This window comes from Pseudophryne corroboree, chromosome 1, assembly GCF_028390025.1.
Source record: "Pseudophryne corroboree isolate aPseCor3 chromosome 1, aPseCor3.hap2, whole genome shotgun sequence".
Classification (NCBI taxonomy): Eukaryota; Metazoa; Chordata; class Amphibia; order Anura; family Myobatrachidae; genus Pseudophryne; species Pseudophryne corroboree.
Genome location: NC_086444.1, coordinates 788,679,887 through 788,705,349, shown reverse-complemented (window position 1 = coordinate 788,705,349; position 25,463 = coordinate 788,679,887). Strand labels below are relative to the sequence as shown.

The 25,463-nt window shown below is 42.2% G+C and overlaps 1 protein-coding gene across 1 annotated transcript in view; it reads left to right on the top strand.

Moving 5' to 3' along the window:
- Positions 1-25,463, top strand: part of NFKB1 (nuclear factor kappa B subunit 1) — a 242,643-nt gene that overhangs the window by 133,741 nt on the left and 83,439 nt on the right. Inside the window, exons 7-12 of the mRNA XM_063918320.1 lie at positions 1,209-1,363; positions 2,782-2,940; positions 8,298-8,402; positions 12,690-12,781; positions 13,364-13,502; positions 17,379-17,522. Of these exons, the coding sequence (XP_063774390.1) occupies positions 1,209-1,363; positions 2,782-2,940; positions 8,298-8,402; positions 12,690-12,781; positions 13,364-13,502; positions 17,379-17,522 (794 nt within the window). The remainder of the gene's footprint in view (positions 1-1,208; positions 1,364-2,781; positions 2,941-8,297; positions 8,403-12,689; positions 12,782-13,363; positions 13,503-17,378; positions 17,523-25,463) is intronic.

The following is a 25,463-nucleotide window of genomic DNA, read 5'->3' as shown; positions in this document are numbered from 1 at the left end:
TGAATCTGCAATCAGGAAGATGCGGCTTAGGTATCTGCAACTGATATGGCTTTAGCTAGAGCATGTGCACCTCTATGTGGGTCTGCATCTGTATGCAATTAAGGAAAAACGCTCTTACTGTACTCGCCCTCCTATACTGTCCCTTTCGCCTCTCCAGCCGCAATGGGAGGCAAGTGTAAATGCTGAACAAATCTGTATACTATATATACGTGCATTCTGTTTTCTGGGAATATGCAGAACCAATCTATGTATTTTACATTATGCAAATTGGTATAAATCAAATTCTAACTGCAAAGGACCTAGGTAAATTAAGAAATGACATGTTAAAGTAACTATCTTTTATTCTGGTTGCGGCTCACTCATCGATAAATATATGTATCTTTATTTTCATTAACACATTTGATCCATATGTTTGACATAAGCATTTCCACATAAAGGGCCTACTTCAGAGATGTTCACAAACCCTTTACTGTGCATCTGTGGAACAGGTCATGTGTTGTGGCACGCAGTGCCCCCTAAGGCTGCAGCCTGATTGACATGCTGCGGCCACTGGGGGCGTGGTAGGAGGCGGCAACAGAGACCGTTTTATAAAACAGGGTGGGGGATGTTCTTCCCATTTTATAGGCATGCCAAGTCTAGGGTCTGTGTCTTACGATTTCCTGGCCCTGGTAGCGTGAATTTCCCCAGCCATCCTGAGAATTACTCAGATTACTCAGGATTACTCAAATGGCCGATGTTCACGCCAGAGTGCTGCGTCTTCGGACGCAGCAGCGGACCACAGAAGCTGCCAGGAGGCGTCTGTTTACACAAGACGCAGCATTTGCATATTTTGGTACAGCAGCTCCATCCTAGGTATACTTTAGCTGGTTAATGTCACATAGATTATCGCCAGGCTTTAGTCCAGCTGTTGCATCTGATCTCCCAAGATTTTCAGTAAGCAAATGGTATGCAGTGGTTGGACTTGATTCCAATGACTGTCATACATAATGCTGATTAGCATCAATTGGTTACCATCATTGCCCTACAGTTATGTTTTTGCTGTAATTTAGCAACCTGATGAAGTATTTCTGAATTTAAGTTAATCTGTGCTGCTATCTGACAATTCTTCTGCTATACTGTTTGGCAGATGTGTATGTCCTGTAAAATACATCAAGGTTTTAAAATTGTAGATTACAGCATATTTACATAATTTTATTTTTGTGTCACAGGTTTCCTAATCTAGGAATTCTTCATGTCACAAAGAAAAAAGTGATTGAGATACTAGAGTCACGTATGGTGGATGCTTTCCGGAGAGGATATAATGCTGGTCTCTTGGTGCACCCCGAGTTAAATTATCAATATTCAGCAGATAGGCCAATGACTGGTGAGTGGTATTTTATTCATTTATTACAAAAGCCCCTCTTGTCTTTTAAACAATGTGCATCTGTTTTCATTGAACACTTTTGCAGTTAATTCTTCTGCCACCAATACCACCCACCGACATCCCATCCTGTATAGTAGGGTGGCTGATAATCTGTCCTGCCCACACTTGGGCCATAGTTTAGTGTTGGACATCCTATTTTCCCCCCAGAGGTAGTTGCGGATTAGTAACCGTTATGCTGGGGACTGTTAGTTTTCCAGTCCTTCATTACATCCAGGCTTGTGTATAGGACCTTCAGTATTAAAATGGATGCCATATATTTGTATCCATACCCAGTCAGACCTAAAGAGCTCCAGTTTTCTAAACCTTCCATAGGAGAATCATTGTGTTTATCATGAAATCCTTATGGTTATTGACACCTTATAGCAGATGCTTGGGGACCTCTACTCTTCCACACCTTCCCACTAGTTACTAGATAGGCACATGTCCTGCCCTCCACACTGTGAGCTGTTTAATTCCCTCACCCCCACCACCTGCATGTGTGACAGCTGTGCAACCTAGGAGATATATATTGTATTAAACCGCAGAGCATCCTCATGTACATTTATTACATGCAGTCGAGCACTTGACATCTCTGTAGGGTAAATCAGCCCATAATGCAAAGCCTTAATAACTACCAATATTTGCAGTTCTCATTCAATGCTTACATCTAGTTTACAATCCCTAACCCTAGCCTTTAATGAATAGGAGCCAAATGGCTCGATGCTGCAAATTAACTAATGCCCCAAATGGGATGAATACCAAATACTGGGAGCATAAATTAGCTGGTGCCCACAGGAAGTGGAACACAATTGGATCAGAAATGAACTGGTGTTTATATAAACTGCAGTGAAAATAATATAGCCCGAATGAGGGTGTCTAACTAACTGCTCCCCTTTACCAAAATGGAATGGACCACTTGATGTAATAAGGTAGTTTGTCTTTTAAAGGATTTTAATAAATAGACTCCACCCACTGATATCACATATGTTCTATGGTGGAATTCAAAGAAGTCAGAGAAAGAAAAACACGAATGCAATAATAAGATCACCTCATACAAACATTCTGCTCACTTCTAGGTATCTTCCCATCTCAGAGATAACATTTGATTGTTCAAAGTTGTTGTAGTGTGCCGGTGTTCCCGCTCACCAATCACAGCCTTTTACCTGTGGTTCTTAAATAATTCTGTAATTGTTATTTACTTCACATTTTATATTTATGTCATCTGGTGGATTACACATGATACTATGAACAATATTCTAGTTATCCCTTCATCCTTTTGTCTGCTCATATAAACACCAGCAGTGGAATTGATTTTAAATCTGTAAAAACATAAATTTTCATTTTGTATTCATAAACATTTTGTGGATTTTGTATCCTAGAGCGAGAAAAAGATGTAATTCGACAGGCAGCATATCAACAGTCAAAAGACATAGACCTCAGTGTGGTAAGACTGATGTTCACCGCTTTCTTGCCCGATAGCAATGGGAGCTTCACGAGGCGACTTGAACCAGTGATATCTGTTCCCATCTATGACAGTAGTGAGTAGTGTGAATCTGTGTGGCATTTCATTTGAATACCATAAGTATTTAATTGCATTTTGATAATATAACTCAAGATTGTCTTAGATCTCTTACTGACTCAAACACATTTTGTTGGTAAATGTGAAATTTAGACCCAGAAATACACAATCAATCAAAAATCGACTAAAAAATAATAAATAAATAAAATCTATCAAAATTGGCCCAAATCGACTTGTAGTAAATATACCTCTAGGATGTCAAGTGATCTTTTAATTGACCTTCCCTTGGTAACTTCAATATCCCACTTGACAAAACTACATATTTAACTGCTTCTAAGCTTCTCTCTCATCTTCCTTCTTTGACATCACCCAAGGGATCTACTCACCCCCACCCCTTGCCAAGGTTACTCTCACCAAGTGTAACTTTGATGCCCTTCATCCTGTCCTTGTTACAATTCACCTGCCTCTAATGTTTGGCAGGTGAATTACAAAGAGAGGATTACCACTGGAGGTGTAGGCAGATGCAGAGTGACACAGAAATGGTTAACCAGACTTGACTGTGGAATACTGTAATAACTTGAGCAAGGTGTAGCAGAATTAAAGTTTAGCAGACAATGGACTCTCCCTTTAAGACCGGAATGTGCAGCACCATACTTTACACTGATTATGGACAGCAGATGAGTAAATACACAGCTATGAGCCAGGGCTTGAATACAGGACCAGAATGTATCACAATCACTGTAGCAGGTAATGAATGTCCACAGAAGTGCAGGAATTCTAAGTACTTTATTATAGCAGTGGTATAATAATGTATGGTAGAGGAATCACAGAAACAATCCAAGGTACAATATGAACAGAGAGTAAATGGTTCTCCAGAATGAGACTTGCAGCAGAGTAATGAGATAGTTGAACAAGGAACCAGAGTAATGTAATCCACGGAACTCAGATTGCAGGATTTGCACAATAGAGCAGAACAGCATGCAGGCATAGAGGAAGTCCACAGTACTATGTTACACAAGTAATGAATGCTTAGAGAATCCACAGGGCACAGTAAAAGTCCATAATACTTAGCTAGGTAGTCCTGGAACATGAACTGGCAAGAACAGTAGTTACTGGATAACATGAACTGGCAGACCAGGTTTCTCGGCATGAACAGGAGCTAGAACTAAGACATTAGGCAATGCAGATAGTTCAGGCAGGAAAATAGTATAATATCACCGGCGTGGGAGAACTCAGCTAGCTGTTTTATAACAGCCACACTAACCAATGAACAAGGCCAGGCTGGGAGTGCGAACTCTAATTACAAACTCTGTGCACCTGCTGAGCTGCATGTACACAGAGCCTAAGAAACAGAAAACACAAATGGATCAGCTAACACCAAGTACATACTGAACAGAATCATAACAGTCCTTTGTCCTCCTCTTTGGACACACTTACTCCAGCTGCTAGCTCCCACCTCACTCATCTCTTCAACCTATCTTTCTCTGCCAGCTCTGTCCCCTCCATTGTTTTGCCTGTCTTAAAAATTTTTTACTCTCGACTGTGTCTCTCTCTCTCTCTCAAACTGTCACTCTCTCTCTCTCTCTCTCTCTCTCTCTTTCTCTTGTCCTTTGCTTCTAAGCTCCTTTAGAGTATTGTCCAACGTCTTTCCACATTCCTATCCACCCACTCCATTCTCCTTTCTTAACCCTCGTCAATATGGTATCGTTCCAGATTGTTCCCGCTCCACCCACTCCTCTGGAAGGTATCCTCTCACCATTTCCAAGTATCTTCAACTCTTTAAACAATCCTTTAAATGCACCTCATTACTTATTCCTACCAGCCCTCCTCTAAACTCCTTTTTCATTCCCTCCTCCAACCGACCTTGTCTCCTCCCCAGCTTCCCCTGTAGAATGTCGAGATGGTAGCTGTCGGCCATTTGACTGGATACCCTCTTCAGCGACTCACCCATGTGATGGGTACCGGTCATTGACAGCTGTTATGCCATCTCCTGCCACTCGCCACTGCCTGCTGACTCTAGCTGCAATGAATTGCTCTACCATTTCTTCTGTACTTGTCACTCATTGTATGTGGTTTTACTACAGTGTTTGTATATTCCTGTAATGGTTTACTGTTGTGTATTCTATTTGTACTATTTACTATATTTATTTTCATGTCTACCTCAAGTATGGCGCCATGTACATGTTGTGGAACCTAAGAAATAATAATTTATTACATTTCTGTTCCTGTTTTGAATATGATTTATTAATTTGTTACAACCAACTGTGTGCTAGAATATTTAAACCATAGATGTCCATACAGATTTGACCTATGAATAAGTGGAATAAATATTTGCAAGAATTGTTTTTCCAAAATGCAACTGAATAATTAGGGTGATCCAAGAGGATGTCTGGCCCTGGTGTCCGTCATTTTGATGGGCTTTTAACTAGTGTTTCAAAGGAATGTTAACTTGTTGATGGCCTTTCACGGTTTTATTTTTTGCAGTAAAGTTGACATTTAGAGTGTGTTACAATACTGAAGACCGTCTGGCTTTTCTGCACTGGCCAGGGTAATGTTTACTGCGCTGCTTTTGACTAATACTAGCCCGTAGTATAATGGATGTAGGAACACACCCAAATATATATTCAGTATATTTAATACATTAGGTTCATTAATAAAAGTGATGAAAAAGGATGTTAACAGAGGAGAAGGTAATGTATGGGTAGAAGCGTAATTGCCAAAACTGCAATCGTAGCACTCTTAAGCAAGGGTTAACTTTATTATACGAATGCAGTTACAACAACAACACATAATTCATACATGTAGATCACTGGCTGGTATGAGTTCTACAGATTCTCCTTCCCTGGTGCAGCTGGCAAGGCAGCTTGTCATGCTTAACTGTCACTTCACTTTTGGCAGACACACAGTCAATCTTAAAGTAGCTGTGATCCCATGCCAGTCCAGACACTTGTGTTTTTTTCCAGGTTGCAGATATTGCGAAATGGTCCCTAAAGAGGATCTTATGCAGTCCTCCAAGTTGGGCCTAGCCTTTCAGGCTTACCCAGTTGGACACATCAAGAGCTTTTAGGCAGGATATTCACCTTTCCCAGAGATCATATCTCCCTGGGATGTACCACTTTTTTCGGGCAGTTTCCCCTCTTCTTTGGGACCACTTGTTAATTCTGGCCGCACGACATCTGGGATGCTCAAGTTCATACAAACTATTTTCTCCAAAAAAGCCTAATCACTGCGGGATGTCCAGGCATTTGTTTTATAAATTAACTGCTGGATACCCGCTTCTTCCTCCATACCCTACTGTAGATGAGTTCCTGGAAGCTTCACTCCGATAGCAGGAAAGGTCTGACTCTTAAGCCCACCACCGGAGCAGCTTGTGCTTGCCATGTTCCTCACTTGAAATGTGATGCCCAGAGTTGCTACAGCTCTTTTGCAGTCCTGGAACCAGTGGTAACATAAAAAACATGGTTAAAACGTATCAGTCATATGGCATAGTTAGTGTATATCCTATGCATCAGTTATCAACACTGGCATATATAATGAGGGTATCTTAAGGAGAGGTTGCCACAATGGAAATAAACCTTTTTTGGGACATGCTAGTCCTCACTTCTCCATGTTCTGGGGTGAACAAACCTAAGAGGGCATACTAGGGTACCCACCCAGGACACAAAGGATTCCACTTGGCAGTAGTTAAAATGTATCAACATATTACTCCTCAAATTAAACACTACAGACAAAGTATCTTCAATAGAAGCGAAGCCAGGAGGCAAAACATGCATTTTAGTTATGTCTGGCACTCTTACCACATCCTACTCTTCTTACATTCTGCCATGTCACATATCGTATGGTTTTATTTTATTTTATATACCTATCCTTAGGACACCATTTAGGTTTCTGGTTTGTGCTGCAAAGCAACCCTAAACTTTGTCAATGTGAATCTGTGTCACTCTGAAAAGAAGTGTTTTCAATGAAGGGCTTAAGTATACAGTTATGAGGTGGTGCCGCTTTGGTTGCTCCTTGTCTGTGGCGTGGCCACAGCTTTACACCTTCCTTATCTGCAAATGCAGCATTGTACTGTACATAGCAAGAAGAGTAATGACATTCACAGGAGTGCATGTTTCACTTACATGGCATGAGCCTGGTCGCGGGTGTCTGCTTAATGCAGACTTGTAATAGGAGAATTCCCCAAAATCCATGTGGAGGCATCATTATTATCTTCATCATTATCAGCATTAGTATCTGGTATTACACCAGCCCCGTACTGGGGGCAGAACTTACTTTCCAACATCTGCAGTCTTCTCTCCAGGAGAAGCAGGTGCAGGGTGACTGGGGTAATGACAGACTAGTCATGTAATTAGGCCCCGCCCCCTCACAGTAAAACCATGCAATTTATGCGTACTTGAATACGGGCAGGGCTAAAACAATGCATTTACCATAGAATTGCGCCATAAGGCCCCGTCCCCTCCCGAGAGACCAAGGGTTCACAGTATTTATCTCCACATTCCGCCCACTTCACTAGGAGTGAAGTGGGCGGTAAATCATGTGTCTCCCGCAGGATCCGGGAGCTTAGGGAAGTGTGGTGTCGAAGATCTGTCTGATAGAGATGTTCCATCTCTGCCTGCTGCTAATGAGCACGGCAGCTGCCTGACACACCCATGACACTCTCAAGTGATAGAAGAGTCCCGTGTAATGGCATGGTTGCCGTCCATAAACACTTATTTCACAGATAGTGTGATATCCGTCCAGGTGCAAATACAAAATCCGGTGTATGCGCAGAAGCCGATTTCTTCCTTTGCCGCATGCGCAGTTTGCTGAAATCCGGCAAATCCATGAGCATTGCAACTTCCACTCCATATCATGGATCACATCTTTCCATCTGTAATCTTTGAAGATGTCATTTTCCTCAGTATTTTTTGATAATCATTGGGTTATTTTAACATTTTGAAAATATTATGGCAGAGACAGCACAGATCTGACATGGATTTAGAATTGAGTCACTGTGGCTAATGAGAATCTAGGTCAGGTGTTACTGTTGTTCTTGGTTGAGAAGCAGTTGAGTACAGGCACCCCTAGGAGTATGTTAAAAGTATTCCAGGCACAAGGGAACAATGCTTCTGATGGTGACTAGCATCAATAAGTGGGTGTGAGGACGTTAAGGCCACTGGACCTGGTTGAACCTGTATCGCTATGAGCTTGTACTGATGTGATCCTGTACTGATGTGATCCTGTACTTATGTAAACCTGCATGCTATGTACTGTACTGTCCTGCCTAACAAAGAAATAAAGAAACTGGTGAAGTTTATCCGGTCTATGTAATTCCTGTCACAATGTATTCACTTATATTTTTTGTTAACATTCTGTGTATTTCCTTTCTGTCCTCAGAAGCTCCAAATGCATCTAATCTAAAAATAGTGCGAATGGACAGAACTTCTGGTTGCGTTACTGGAGGGGAAGAGATTTATCTACTGTGTGATAAAGTACAAAAGGGTATGTATAATTTGTTACTTAGAATGGGAATATCCACCACAGCTAATGCACTGGTATTAACTGTTATTATATACTTTTAAAGTTGCATGATTTCAGCATTTACTCCAGTATAACACAACAGGAAAAAGATCTGTGCTCACAGTTGCGCAATTAACTTACAATTATGGTGGCCAATCCCGGGATCGGGATCCTGGGATTTAGGCCAAAAATTGTCCGGGAATTCAATCCCGGGATTGGAATTTCCAATCCCGGGGATTTCGGGATTAGCCAGTCCACTGTTTTTTTTTCAGTGCCGGGCAGCACTGAACCTCTTCAGCTGGCTCAGATGATGCCCGGCTCCCTGCTCCTGGTTCTCTCTGCCCCCGGCTGTGTGTACTGCATAGCGTGACATGATGTCAGAGGTCACGCTGCGCAGTCTGTTGCCAGCTGCCCACGCCGCCCGGACCGTACATCGCCATCCGCAGCCTGCACCAGTGAACTCTCCCACCCTCCTGTCTAGGATGGTGAGTATTTGTGTGGGCTGGGGGAGGGGGGGAAATCACTGAAGATTTTACGTTTGAAATCTTCAACCCAATCCCGGGTATCCTGGGAATCCCGTGATTGACCATTTTTCAATCCCGATACCCAGAATTGATAAAAAGCCCGGGATTGGCCTCCCTACTTACAATCTACAGACAGACCACCTCTGAATATGCTGTGATGCATTACATGTGTCAGCCATTGCACAGTTTTTTTCTCAGGCATTATAGCACCTTAGTTTTAGAGAGAGAAATTCATACAAGGAAGTTCTGGTTAGCAAAGTACCAATTACTGACAAAGACAAAGGCCAGGATACTAGATGAAGGGTTTGAGTGACATGATACATTTGTCATTTGCCACCCACATTGGTCAAAATGACTATACGCACAATATGACAGCTGTCATCTGGTGACTGGAATTTAGGGCCTGCCTGTAAATGATTACATTTATTTCCGTCATCATTCTTTATCATGTTGACTCCACACACTTGGGAATGCTATTGCTGATATATGTGTGACCAACATTTGGTACAGCAGGTGTGCATTCACTTCCTCATGGTATATTTATGAAGCCATTCACACTGCAGTTTGGCAACTTTCCCTTTGGCTTTAGCAAAATGTTGCTATCATCTTAATGCAGAGTGCATGTAAATGCTAGTGAGAGAGTAGCAAGGCATTGTTTGCAGTTTGCTGGAGTCTAAAACAAGGAAAATAGGTTAAGCAGACATCAAACATTTACAGTTTTACTTCAAAGATAGGTCCATACGAGATGCGTGGACCTGTTCTGTGTAAGTCAGATGTGTTTCATGATAGCATTCTGTTACATTGGTAGAAATGCAGACTTCATTCTGATTCCGAGTTGTAAACAAAATATAGGAAAAAAAAGATTTTTCCAGAAAAGGTGCCTATAGGAAAGCCTGAAGTAATGTAATGTTTACACTGCTCATTTCACCCTTTGCCTCATTTAAACCTTTACACTTCAACGTTCCTGAAGTGAAACATCTGCTTTGTGAAGCTGTAACTGTGTAAATATTTGTTCAAGCCCCTGGATATTTGAAATACATCATCCAAAATCTATGTTGTAACATATAGTGAAGTGCTAATGTAAAATGCATACCTCCCAACATCAAGAGATGTTAAGGAGGGACTCCCTGTCGTGGCCTATAGAAAAGGAACGTGGCATCGCAGGAATGCCGCGATCGCAAGACACACCCCCATTTTCTGCCCAGCGCCCCAGTCCCTCTGACTCCTGTGAATCGCGCCCAGCGTCTATTCACCGCTGCTCAGCTAGGCAGAGCAGTGACTGACAGGAGCCTCCCTACTGCCTCCCCACCGTGGGACACTGCAGCACGCGGGTAGGACAGCGGTACAGTCTCAAAAAAACGGGACTGTCCCGCGAAAATTGGGACAGTTGGGAAGTATGATAATGGTGTGTAGCTTTGAATCTGCTGCTTGTTAAAATGTCATAAATTGTCATAAAAAACGTGCAAATAGTATAGTAGCATTAGCTTTTAGCTCCATCTGTGCATATGGAATTAAAATTGGTGTCCCACTCCAGTGATACTTATGTTGTGTAGTGTTTGGCACACATTTGTATGTATAAAACAGAACAAAGGATAGATTGTGACCCATTTAACAAAAACAAACCTGTGATGGCTTCTGGGGCCTCAGAAAGCCAGCTCCTAGTATTGCAGCGTGCGAGTGACATCATGTTACCAGTGTGCTGTGGAGAGCTTAAGCTGGGTACACTCTGGACTGAGGTGTCGGTGGGCCCACCGTTGCACCAACACAGCGACAGATTCAGGGCATATCCCCAGATTTGTCACCAACTTTATTGGTCCACATCCCTGAATGCCTTTCTGCCATTTCATCTTTGATGTCATCTCGCCACCTTAAACTTAATATTTCCAAAACAGAATTATATTTCCACCAGCCAATAGTAGTTACCATCCTGATATCTCTATCACTGTTGTTAACTCATCCCTACCCCATAAGCTCGCTGCCTAGGTGACACTCTTGACTCTGAACTGTTCTTTATTACCCACATTCAATCTGTCTCAAAATCATGTTACATACATCTAAAAAATCGTATCCAAAATACGACCATATCTCACACAAGACACTGCAAAAACTCTAATCCATGCTCTTATTATCTCCCGCATTGATTATTACAGTAGTCTCCTTACGGTCTTCCCCAGTACACCACTACAATCCATTTTGAATGTAACTGCGAGGCTGATCTTCCTGACCAACCCATTCATCGTCTGTAGATCCACTTTGTCAGTCCCTTCATTGGTTACTGGTATTCTACCATATTCAATATAAAATACTTTGGGCCTTATTCTGACCTGGCCGCATCAGCGGCCCACAGAGCACTTTGCCTGCATTGGCATACTGCACATGTGCAGCGGCCGCATCGCACCTGCGCAGCCTTACACATTGCAGACACATCTCGGAAGGATGTGGCCACAATGTGATTGACAGCGGCAGGGCATTCACGACACGGGGGTATGACATTGTGGGTGCGTGACGGGCCGAACGGGGGCATTACGGGATCGTTTATGGAGCGGCTGCATGATGTCACACGCAGCAGCTCCGATTTAAAAAATGGCAGCGGGCTGCCTGACAGTGCAGCCAGGCTGCACTGCAGGGGTCATTCTTAGTTCGATGTCTGCGTATGCAGTGATCAGCGTCCATCTCTGAATAAGATCCTTTGTACGGGATGTACTAAAAGAAAAATGTGGTAAAAACCCTGTTTTGAAGATTTTTACAGCATTTACATATGACGTAAGCCCCACATCCCGGGGCTTAGTTGCGGAGAGTAATGCCAAATTTTGCTGTCATTACCCTATAGAAGCCTATGGGCTTCTTTCCGCGACGTGCTCTGGTCGGATTCCTCCCAGCATGCCCTTCAGCTGCCGCGTCACTCCCGGGGTCGAATCCCGGAAGTTCAGTGACGGGAGGACATCTCTTAACGGAAGAGTTGTCCTTTGCAGTACCAATCGCATATGTTAGTGCATACAATATTACTACCACTAAAATATCTGTGCAAAGTCTGGCAGAATGTATTCCACCTTCTTTGTGCATCCTGCCCTTTTACTTACTCATGGTTATTAACCTACAGTAACTGCACCAACATACTGTACTTCGCTTATCTCAAAATATCTCCCTACTCAACCTTTCTGTTCTGCACAATATCTGCATCTCTCATCCACACTCATTACTGGCTCCCACTCACGATTACAGACTTTTATCAGGCTGTACCTACTCTGTGGAATGCCCTACCACGTATACTAAGACTCTCCTCTAGTCTCCAAACCTTCAAGCATTCCCTGAAAACTCGCTTCTTTACACAAGCTTATCAGATTCCAGAACTGCCCACAGTACCTTCATAAGCTATCCTACCCACTTATATTCCCTCTATACAGTCCACTGTACATATTTTGTCTTTCTTCACATATCATATAGCCCAAGAAGAACCTTTTGCAATCTGGTGGACCATTATGCAATAGATAGCATATATCCTTGTGTATCCATGTCTATTTCCCTATAGATTGTAAGCTTGTGAGCAGGGAATTCCTACAGTACCTCTCTGTCTATCTTTTATTACCCAGTTTTGTTCTATTACTGTTGTTTCAATCGTAAAGCGCAACGGAATATGCTGCGCTATATAAGAAACTGTTAATAAATTTAATAAAATAAGTATGACTTTTTCAGTTAATTGGTCTTCAAATGAAATATGTCTAATGGTTCAGTTTGCTTATTGCAGATGATATTCAAATACGTTTCTATGAGGAGGATGAGAATGGACATATCTGGGAAGGATTTGGGGACTTCTCACCTACGGATGTTCATAGACAGGTATGTATTGTACCCAGGTCTGTAGAGAGATTGCCGCAGCCTTGTTAAACAGGGTTGTGACCTAATCACGGAAGTATGGTCACGCCACCTTTCTAAAATTACAAAAACATGGGAAAAGTACTGTTTATGCGCCGTGAGCCCCTCAGCCAGGAGCGCAGAATTAGTACCTCCTCCCCTTGCCACCACTGATTGTACCTACTGATTGTATTAATGATGACTGTCATCGGCAGGCTCCAGGTAGATTAGACCACAGCTGGTAAATGTGTATAGTATACAATATCGAGCTGTAGATCAGAACAGCTTATTTTTTGTGCAAGATTCAAAGTGTGCAGCATGAAAATGTGGAGCCTTAACTGGATATTTTATTTAGTGCGATATATATATATATATATATATATATATATATATATATATAAAATTATATATTAATATCTAAAAATTTGCAAATGTACAACTGTGAGAGAAATGTCAAGTACAGCATACATTGAGATGACCTTGCGATAATGTTAAGTAAGCAAATGTATATAATCGTTTGACCTCTAAAAATCATGTGTTTTTATTGTGTTTTGTTCATCTCTTTAGTTTGCTATAGTGTTTAAAACCCCTAAGTACAGGGATGTCAATATTATAAAGCCTGCATCAGTATTTGTGCAACTCCGGAGGAAATCAGATTATGAAACTAGTGAACCCAAGCCATTTCTTTACTATCCAGAAATAAAAGGTAAGACAAATAAACTCTCATGTCTTTTATATGTTATCAGATCATGGGGTACATTAACTAAAGTGTGGGTTTACATGTTGCCCATATATACCAATAAGAGTTTGGCTATCGTTCTAGAAAATGGTAGCTGGATTGTTTGGTTGCTATGGGCAATACCTCTGCGTTTATAATCCTGCACTTTAGTAAATATAACCCCGTGTCTTAAACATAGAAAAACGTTTCTTTCAGTACAACTTCCCCAGGTGATGGACATGAACAAATTGATGTCCAATGTACCTTGGTGTCTTCAAATCTAAACCTTCAAACTTTGATATACAGGTTGAGTATCCCTTATCCAAAATGATTGGGACCAGAGGTATTTTGGATATGGGATTTTTCCGTATTTTGGAATAATTGCATACCATAATGAGATATCATGGTGATGGGACCTAAATCTAAGCACAGAATGCATTTATGTTACATATACACCTTATACACACAGCGTGAAGGTCATTTTAGCCAATATTTTTAATAACTTTGTGCATTAAACAAAGTGTGTGTACATTTACACAATTTTTTTTGTTTCATATAGAACTAATATACACAGCCTGAAGGTCATTTAATACAGTATTTTTAATAACTTTGTGTATTAAACAAAGTTTGTATACATTGAGCCATCAGAAAACAAAGGTTTCACTATTTCACTCTCACTCAAAAAATTCTGTATTTCGGAATATTCCGTATTTCGGAATATTTGGATATGGGATACTCAACCTGTATTAACTCATGTTGACAATTATATCATAGTACAAACCACCCTTTCCTTCTGTTGGATGTATTTGCTAAAACACGCACTCATGACTTTCTGTGCCCAAAGCAGTCACAAAAAATGGCCTAATGCAGTCTGCACGCAAATTAGCTGCGATTTCTCACTCGCACTGCATGCAAAGAAATACATGTGGATATTCACCTGGATGTATAGTTGTGCGCTATGCAGCTGAACTGTCCCTGTCCATACTCTTGTGGAAGGAGGCATTTTCACTATCAGCTCACATTTGCACCAGCCTTATACCTGGTGCAAGAGCTCATTCTGAAATCAGTTGGATCGATGGGTACGCGTAACTCAGCATAGTCTGCAATCCCACATACATGACCACGGTGCACACTCAGAACACATACATGCAAACGGGTTTGGATTGTTTTGCCGGTGGTTGTGATCCCGGAGGTCATCATACCGACCCCGGGATCCCGGCTGCCAGTGTGCCGACTGGGGCGTGTGCGCAACAAAGCTGCTTGCGGGCTCACTGTGCTCACCACAGGTTCTATTACCACTCTATGGGTGTCGTGGGCACCTACGAGTGGGAATAGTCCCTGTGTGCCGGCATGCCGACCGACGGTATTGTCAGCGATCGGGATCCCGGCGTCAGCATCCTGACCACCGGGATCCCGACCGCCAGTCATGTGACCGCATCCCCATGCAGACACCCGGTTGTCACACAGGTACACCTATTCAGCAGCAACTGGTGTAATGCTAAAAATCCCAGGATCTGTTGGCAACTGTGCATCAGACCCAGTATGTTAATATGTCGTTTATGGAATTCTGCATTTTAGCCATCACTAAACGTATACATTATTGATGCTCATAGCACATTGTTTGCAATACTTTTTCTAATAGATAATTATATACATTATAGATATAAATGAGTAATTGTACTTTGAATGAGAATTAACCCTAGTGTATATGGGTGTGATTATGTGGTAGGGAATATAGAATGTAAGCTCCACTGGGGCAGGGACTGATGTTAGTGGCCAAGTATTCCCTGCTGCGGATAATGGGAATAATTCATGTTTGTATGCAAATGCAATTGCGATTTTGTAGGCTGCGGAATTGCTAATATTAGCATGTGAAGCTGTCGCCTTGAAATTAAAAGAGATGCCCACTGCAGCCATCACAAACTCGTTCACAATTGCATACACATGTGCAACCTATACGCAAAAACCAGGAACATCGAGGCTGAGGGTTGCTGTATGGTTACGCAGGCCGGCAACAGCAGGAGCGACTCAGGAGCCATATTTTTGCATGTACAAGCTCGCAGCTGTCAGCAGATACAGGCACGAAAACAGCCATGACATGCCTGCATTTTCCCAACCACTCCCTGTAAACCCGCATTAACACCTTTAGTACATTTAAAAATAGAAAGAGATTATTGCGCCACTTGTGTTCATCAACGTCTACGTATCCTGAATGTGAAATGTACCAAACAAATGGATCTGACACTCCCTAAGAATTTAAAAGGGCGTCTGCTTACCCCCAGACAGGGATGGCGGTTCCCTGGAGCATAAAATTAAATACACAAATGGGGGGAGGGGGTTTAGCGACCAATGGTGTCTAAAAACTCACACTATAGGTAAATGAGTAGAATATAAAATACAGTTTATTTACGTACAAATTTAAAACAACAAATCTTTTTCTAAAAAATGGGATAAAAAGTATACACACATAATATATAATACCAGTTAAAATGAATAAATGATAAAAAGTTCCTTAACTTGGTATGCAGTCACTGCCAGGTTGCCCAACGCGTTTCGTCATTCAGACTTCATCAAGTACATTTAGTACATTAGTAAAGTATATTTTAAGATCATAAAGGGTTGAGGTTACCTAAAGGATAAAAAAAAGGGGCAGACTAGATGGGTCAAGTGGTTCTTATCTGCCGTCAAGTTCTATGTTTCACCTCCAAACGGTCACTTCCCGACAATCACTTTTCCATGAAATCCTCATGGCAGGCAAGAATGCAGCAGCACCTTTGCGCATGCGCATTGCGATCGCAACACGGTGGTCATTCCGAGTTGTTCGCTCGTTGCCGATTTTCGCTATATTGCGATTAGTCGCTTACTGCGCATGCGCAAGGTTCGCAGAGCGCATGCGCTTAGTTATTTTACACAAAAGTTAGGTATTTTACTCACGGCATAACAAGGATTTTTCATCGTTCTTGTGATCGTAGTGTGATTGACAGGAAGTGGGTGTTTCTGGGCGGAAACAGGCCGTTTTCTGGGCGTGTGCGAAAAAACGCTGGCGTTTCTGGGAAAAACGCGGGAGTGTCTGAAGAAACGGGGGAGTGTCTGGGCGAACGCTGGGTGTGTTTGTGACGTCAAACCAGGAACGAAACTGACTGAACTGATCGCAATGGCTGAGTAAGTCTGGAGCTACTCAGAAACTGCTAAGTAATTTCTATTCGCAGTTCTGCTAATCTTTCGTTCGCAATTCTGCTATGCTAAGATACACTCCCAGAGGGCGGCGGCTTAGCGTGTGCAATGCTGCTAAAAGCAGCTAGCGAGCGAACAACTCGGAATGAGGGCCCACATGCGCAATCTTCCAATAGTCGCTCCATTGCATGAATTGCCATTGTATACAAACATGAATTAAATCCAATGTGTGCGCTATATAAATAACTGTCAATAAATAATAATAAAAAATAAAATACATCTAAACGGTTTATTTTTTTGTATCATAATGTGACTGGGGCACCTGCGTAGATCTTTAAGTGTTTTAGATTTTCAAAGCCTGGTCCCAAAAACTGGTAGCATGTGTGGTATAGTCTCACCTGCGAGTGAAAAAGAGCTTGTGGGTAATGTGCATCTGCATGCATGAACAGCACTTTGACAACAGAAGTAGAAGTGAGCACTTTGTTTTTTACAATTGCTGTATCTATATATTGTATGTATTTAAAACTTAATATATCTTATTGTATTCGTTATGCAGTTTCTGTTGATATTTTTTTCAGAATTTGAATTTTAAATCCGTTTGCTGCAGTAATAAATAAAATGTCCCCTTAGCTCACATTGCAGCGTTGAAAACTGTCACTATCGGTAATTATTTAACTTTTCCTTCTTTAGACAAGGAAGAAGTGCAACGAAAGCGTCTGAAACTCATGCCTAATTTCTCTGATGGGTTTGGTGGAAGTGGGGCAGGATCTGGAGCAGGCGGGGGAGGTGGTGGTGTATATGGAAGTGGTGCAGGAGGTTCGGCAACTGGAGGAGGTATAATATATCTAACATAAGCACTTAATTTTCTTCTCTCTTAAATGTTTGAAGTAATGTTTGTAAAAATGTAAATATATCACACACCGTGCTTGGAATTCATCTGGATTGGATGGCATGCCCATAAAGATTACAAGCTTTAAATAGATGAGCTCTCCCTAAGCTTTCTCCTTATAAACTATAGCTCTGATCCAGATCACACCAAGCCAATAAAGGCTCTCTTTTCTGGAAGTTCCATAAGCCCATTGGCTTTCTGCTCTTAAACTCACATATCAAACGATTTCATAGGGCTCTCAGAAAGATAAGTTAGGCTTATGTGGTGAGGGTATAGTCCCCTTTTCTTCTGTGAGCTCTAGCAATTATCCAAGAAGAATAGAGGCACTTAGCTCTGACCATTAGTATGTCCATTTAATACCCAATGATTTTCAAAATACTGTGGTTCTAGAAGTTCGGAATGTTCCCCTCCCCCTAGACATACATCCTATGAAATAGATGGACGGATATTTTTTATTCTCAGTGTAAAATTCATAGAGGACCGCCTGCCACCGTTGCACACATTATATGGACTGTATCTGCCACCACTCAGCTATCTTAAACTAGATGTGCCCTGGATTACCTGAATGTTTCACCTTGGCTTATCTTGGCTGGCTAATTTTTTGTTCTCCCAGGCCACAAGAAAATGTCGTTTGTATTAGCTGTCTATTTCTTTTAAATGACCTTAAGGGCATCTGCATTATATAAAGCTCTTACATACTCATCACCAGTGTCTGGAATAATTTCTCAAAGTGATTTGTTTGGACTCTCTGATGTTGGCTATGCCACCGGAGCATAGCTAGGCATTTTAGATACACCCCTTGCTTACCAATGTCTACATCTTTCAATTATATGAGTTAATATCCTCTCATGTCCATATATTAGACGGGATGTAATAGCATCCAGGTTTGCCGGAGATGCCAGATGCCGGCCGAACTCAGATGTTTTTTTAAAGCAGCAGTCATTTACAAGGCAAAACCATGCATTGTAAACGCCTGCCACTTTAAAAACATGTCCGAGTCCGGTCGGCATCTCGCACCTACTGCAAACTCGGACGATATTACATTCCGTCTTTTGTCTTTTTACCCTGAACAATTCATGTGATGCAGTTGCTCTGTGTACTCTTTTAGTTTGGAGCAGAGAAGAGAAAGGGGCGACATGATAGAAACTTTCAAATATATGAAGGGTTTTAACAAAGTCCAGGAGGGAAACATTCTCCAAATGAAGAGAAGCAATAGGACACGAGGACATGCACTGAGACTGGAGGGGGGGAGGTTCAGGGGAAATTTGCGGAAAAATTATTTCACAGAAAGGGTAGTGGACAAGTGGAATAGCCTCCCATCAGAGGTGGTAGAGGCTAAGACAGTAGAGCAATTTAAACATGCATGGGATAGACATAAGGATATCCTTACAAAGAAATAAGGATCAAATAAGGTTAGTGATAAAAAAAAATAATATATAAAAAAAAAAAAAGGGGCAGACTAGATGGGCCAAGTGGTTCTTATCTGCCGACAAATTCTATGTTTCTATGTTTTTTCCAGTTTGTTAGGCAACTGTGTATAAGCTTAGAATCCAATCACATTTCCGAAATAAAAGTAGAACTATATTGAAAGCAGTTTATCTTTTCTATAGTCAATATATCTGTACGTAGAGTGAAGCGTCTGCTGTTAAAAAATTGCAGAAAGTGAAAGTGTAAACATAAGGTGAAATGTGATTGGAAAAAGCAAATAATATTTGTGTGTTTTAAAAGAGTATCTCATTGTGCAGTGCTTAATACACTATACCGTTGAGTTGCAGTGTAGAAAATTCTACTGATTTTGTAGGTATGGGGTATATTTACTGACAGGAGAAAGGCAGATTGCACAATACGTACTTCCCATCTTGTTACGTTGGAGGATTGAGACAACTCTGCTTCGCGCACACAATTCCACCCATCCCTTTCCTCTCTGCTTACAGTGGTGATAGAACAGAGCCCCCATATAAGGACTGTGCCATCTAAATCCTGACAATTGGGAGGTGTGGATGTTTCTCTGGCATCCAGCTATCTTAGCTTGAAATATATCTTTCTATTCATGTTTATTCAGTATTATTATTATTATTATTATTATTATTATTCAACATTTATTATATACTGGTACACAATGGCACCTGATGGTCCGACACCTCTTTTAATCTGGACACATCAGGTGCTGGGGGAAGTTAGGCTGTGGGTGGCAGTTAGGATGTGGGAGGCACTTAGATAGGTTGCGGGTGGTCTTAGATTAGCAGTGGGAGGCTTAGTTAGACTGCAGGAGGTCTTAGATTAGCAGCGGGAGGTTCAGTTAGGCTGCAGGTGGGGGAGTCTGGCTGCGAGCGGGTAGATGGGCTGCGGCGGGGAGACGGGCTGCGGGTGGGGAATAGGGCTGCATGGCCTGAGTTAGGCTGTAGAAGTCAATCTAGATAGAATTAGTCTGCAGAGGGGGGTCAGGATGCTGATGACACCACCGTCAATGATACCACCGATAATCCGTCAAAACCGATAATCCGGCACAGTACTGGAACCGAGGGTGCCGGATTATCTGTGGTGTACCTGTAGTGCCAGATACATTAATTTTACACTTGGTGAGCGGTGAGAGGACCCTGCTCACAATCTTGCAATCTATAGGAAATAGGGATTTTATACATGTGGTTAAGTGTTCCATATTACATATTGATCACCCAGATTGCAAGGTTAATAAGTGCTTAGTGGAACCTATGAATATATAAATGTTGGCAGCAGTGTTGACACATGGTTATTTGAAAATGAAAAGGGGTAGAATAGAGATTATGAGGGACTGTTGTGTAATTTGATAAACTTGCCAGAAGAGGTACATTTTCAGAAAGAGCTTGAAGCTTTGGAGGCTAGAGGAAAGTCTTATTGTATGAGTTAGAGCACAGGTTCTCAAACCCGTTCCTCAGGACCCCACATGGGTCATGTTTTCCTGTGTGCGGTCCTGAGGAACGAGTTTGAGAACTACTGAGTTAGAGCATTCCACATAGTGCAATGGCTCACTCAGGTGGGGTTTCTGAGTACCCAGAAACCTACCATAGTGGCCACAATTGGAGCCCTGCCCCCACTCTGCATAATATGATTTTATTCTATTAATTGTGTTATTTTGATATATATATATAGACAAGTGAAGAGATGAATGTTGACGTGGTCTTTATTTTAGGGCCTTATCTGTTAATAGAAGTATTTTGATTCTCCGAATACAGGTAACCAATGTAGGGACTTTCAGAATGGAGCAGCAGCAGATTGCTGTTTGAAGAAAATCAGTCATAACTCGAATGTAGTGGTGAAAGATTGGGGAAGACCAGTAAGGGGGCTGTTGAAACAGTAAACGCGGGTGATAATGAGTGAATGAATTAGAGTTTTAGTAGTGTACTATGTACATGTGTATTCTGGAAATATGGCTTAGATGTATGTAAAAGGATTTGGAACAGATTGAATGCCCGGAGCTAAGGAGAGTTCTGAGTCAAGAATGACACCTAGGCAGCTGGCTTGATGCTAGGGTAGATTGTTGTGTTGTCAAAAGAGGCAGAAATGGTGACTGGTGGCAATAGTATCATATTATTATAGTTTGAGGCAGCAAGAGGACATCTCAGATGAGATAGCAGAAAGGCCATCAGTAAAGCTGGGTACGCACCTATACAATCATCAGCCTGTTCTCCTGATATCAGGTGAACAGAATATGTCTATACCCATATAAGGAAGATACTGAAATCCAATTGAGCTTATTAGTTTTCCAAGAGTCAAAAAAACAAAAAGATTGTCTTCCAAGAGACATGATATAGAGAAGTGCAGAGAACCTAGGACTGAGCCTTCTCTAACTGAAGCTAAGAAGAAGAAGGAAGCTAAGAGGAGGTGGCTCCAGATAAACAAACACTGAAGGTGCAATTTTATAAGCAGGATGTTAACCATGTAGCGTTTGTGTGAGGAGAGAGTGGTTATCGGTGCCAAATGCCACAGAGACATTCAGGAGAATTACAAGTGAGTAATGGCCTTTTGAATTAACAGTCTACAAATAACTAACTACATTGGTCAGCAGATATTTTCTTGACTGTACTACATCAATAATAGCAAAATTCTGATTGGTTGCTACTGGCAACACCTCCACTTTTAGAAGTTTTGATAACTCTACCCTTAAATAAGGCCCAGATGTATAAAAGCTCGGAGGGTGATAAAGTGGAGAGAGATAAACTACCAACCAATCAGCTCCTATCATTCTTCAAACTCATCCTGTAACGTGCCAATTAGTTTAGTTATCTCCTCTTTATCTCTCTCCAAGCTTGATAAATCTGGACCTAATTTAGTGAATAAAGTTATATCATCACATAGGGCCTTATTCAGCACGGATCATAGATGTGCAAAAATCACACATCTACAATCCATTACACTGACATGCGGGGGTACGCCCAGCACAGGGCAAGTCCACCCCGCATGCTGGGCCCTGCACCCCCCCCCCCCCCCCCCCCCCCCACAGACATGCGAAAAACACGACAGAGATGCTCTTGCATGTTTGGGGTTGCTCTGTGCCTAAGCAACCCGCCATCCTTTGGATCACAGCGTCTGCATGTGACATCCCGCCGTGCAAACAGTCCGGACATGCCTGCGTACCTTAAATGTAGTGTCGACACCAACAAAATGCGGCGTTGATGCCCCGGTACCACCTCCTTCCAGGTCTTAGGATGGCAGTTTAGGACTATTTGGCGATTTCAGCACTTTTGCATCTGAAGCTGAATCGGGCCCATATTGTACATTATATAGATATGTGAAACATAGGAATATAGAAGTTTGATGGCAGACAAGAACCACTTGGCCCATCTAGTCTGCCTTACAACCTAGGGTAAGTTTTCTTTGGGAGCCAATCAACCCACAAGTACATCCCTGGATCGCCGGAGATAACCAGAACACCCGGAGGAACCCATGCAAGCATTGGGAGAATACACAAACTCCACACAAACAGGGCCATGGCGGGAATCAACCCACCACCACAGTGCTGAAAGAGCTTGCAGTGATAGGGAGGTGCAAAACAAGTGCCCTGTCTGGGTGCTTATATCTGTGCCTTAACCGGTCCATGTTATTATGATAGTGAGAGTACAGTAGGACTGCACATGTCAGAGTGTGTGTTATGATGTAAGGAGAGGAATGAAGATGAGCAGGAAGCTACAGGGTCAGAATTACATTGTGTTAAGAGTGGCATCCTAAGTAGCACACTGTAGTGATATGAAACAAACGAGTGTGCACCTGGAAAGGTCAGACAGGACCAAATACCAATCTAAACCTGTAAAATTTGAATGAGAGGAAATGAATATTGAAAATTTCTCAGCTGAGTAGTTGAGGTTGCCGTTTATATCCACAAACACTGTAGTCTTTCTGCTTCCGGCATGCCGCAGCTTGTGCTGCTTAACTGAAGAATGCACATTAAGAATACCCATCAGCAGTGACTCTCACTTTCCTCTACAGGAAAAGATTTTTGATTATGGCTAGAACATGGAGACCTATGTTTGCTCTACAAGCTGTGACATGCAGGCGTGTGATGATGGAATTTAATTCAGAAGTGAATTCATATGTAGTAAATGTCATTTAAAGAACCACAAAACTTAGTACAGGCTTCCTTTTTATTGGAACTTTTGCACAGTTTTTATAAATATATATATATCTTAAAATTCTCTCTTAGGAAAACAAATAGAAAATATATTTGGACAAAGTCAGTTAGTAAGGGGAAAAGAACATGAGAAGAGGATGTGTTAAGGTGGGTACACACTGAGCAATATATCGGCCCCTAAATCGAGTGGCCGATATATCGCAAGCCCGTAAGCAGGTGTGTACTGCTGATATGTCTGTGAACGACATTGTTCACAGATATATCTCGTTGGTTGTGCAGCACAGCCAATGGCCAGTATATCTACAGATATATCAGCGCATCTGGCTGTGTGTACAGGAGGCAGTTACGTGACCGGTGGTCAGGAGACCGCTGGTCACAATACCGACGCTGGAATCCCGTACCCTTGCGGTCCCAACAGTGGGCATGCCGACTAACAGGGACTATTCCCACTCATGGGTGTCCAAGACACCCATAGATGCCACCAAGCCCGCAGCATGGCGAGCGCAGTGAGCCAGCAAGGGTCTTTGTTCCGCTCGCCCCCGACACACACACACACACACCCCCGTCGGCCATCTGCAAGCCGGGATTTCGCCATCGGTATGGTGACCGGCGGTCTCCTGACCCCCAGCCACGCATAGCCAACCCATGTGTACAAGTGGTCTGCTAATTGACCTTACACTTGCTGAAGGGACCACCGGTGACTGACATCTCAACTGGGCGGGTACAGTTAAATGCCCGCCCAGTTTTGACATCAGACACAACAGATTGGACTAACGATTGGTAAGTGTATAGGCACTTACATCGGACTGATGATTGGTAAGTGTACATGCACTTACATCGGACTGATGATTGGTAAGTGTGCATGCACTTACATCGGACTGATGATTGGTAAGTGTACATGCACTTACATCGGACTGATGATTGGTAAGTGTACATGCACTTACATCGGACTGATGATTGGTAAGTGTGCATGCACTTACATCGGACTGATGATTGGTAAGTGTACATGCACTTACATCGGACTGATGATTGGTAAGTGTACATGCACTTACATCGGACTGATGATTGGTAAGTGTGCATGCACTTACATCAGACTGATGATTGGTAAGTGTGCATGCACTTACATCGGACTGATGATTGGTAAGTGTACAGGCACTTACATCGGACTGATGATTGGTAAGTGTACATGCACTTACATCGGACTGATGATTGGTAAGTGTACATGCACTTACATCGGACTGATGATTGGTAAGTGTACATGCACTTACATCGGACTGATGATTGGTAAGTGTACATGCACTTACATCGGACTGATGATTGGTAAGTGTACATGCACTTACATCGGACTGATGATTGGTAAGTGTACATGCACTTACATCGGACTGATGATTGGTAAGTGTACATGCACTTACATCGGACTGATGATTGGTAAGTGTACATGCACTTACATCGGACTGATGATTGGTAAGTGTACATGCACTTACATCGGACTGATGATTGGTAAGTGTACATGCACTTACATCGGACTGATGATTGGTAAGTGTACATGCACTTACATCGGACTGTTGATTGGTAAGTGTACATGCACTTACATCGGACTGATGATTGGTAAGTGTACATGCACTTACATCGGACTGATGATTGGTAAGTGTACATGCACTTACATCGGACTGATGATTGGTAAGTGTACATGCACTTACATCGGACTGATGATTGGTAAGTGTACATGCACTTACATCGGACTGATGATTGGTAAGTGTACATGCACTTACATCGGACTGATGATTGGTAAGTGTACATGCACTTACATCGGACTGATGATTGGTAAGTGTACATGCACTTACATCGGACTGATGATTGGTAAGTGTACATGCACTTACATCGGACTGATGATTGGTAAGTGTACATGCACTTACATCGGACTGATGATTGCTAAGTGTATATGCACTTACATCAGACTGATGATTGGTAAGTGTGCATGCACTTACATCGGACTGATGATTGGTAAGTGTACAGGCACTTACATCGGACTGATGATTGGTAAGTGTACATGCACTTACATCGGACTGATGATTGGTAAGTGTACATGCACTTACATCGGACTGATGATTGGTAAGTGTACATGCACTTACATCGGACTGATGATTGGTAAGTGTACATGCACTTACATCGGACTGATGATTGGTAAGTGTACATGCACTTACATCGGACTGATGATTGGTAAGTGTACATGCACTTACATCGGACTGATAATTGGTAAGTGTACATGCACTTACATCGG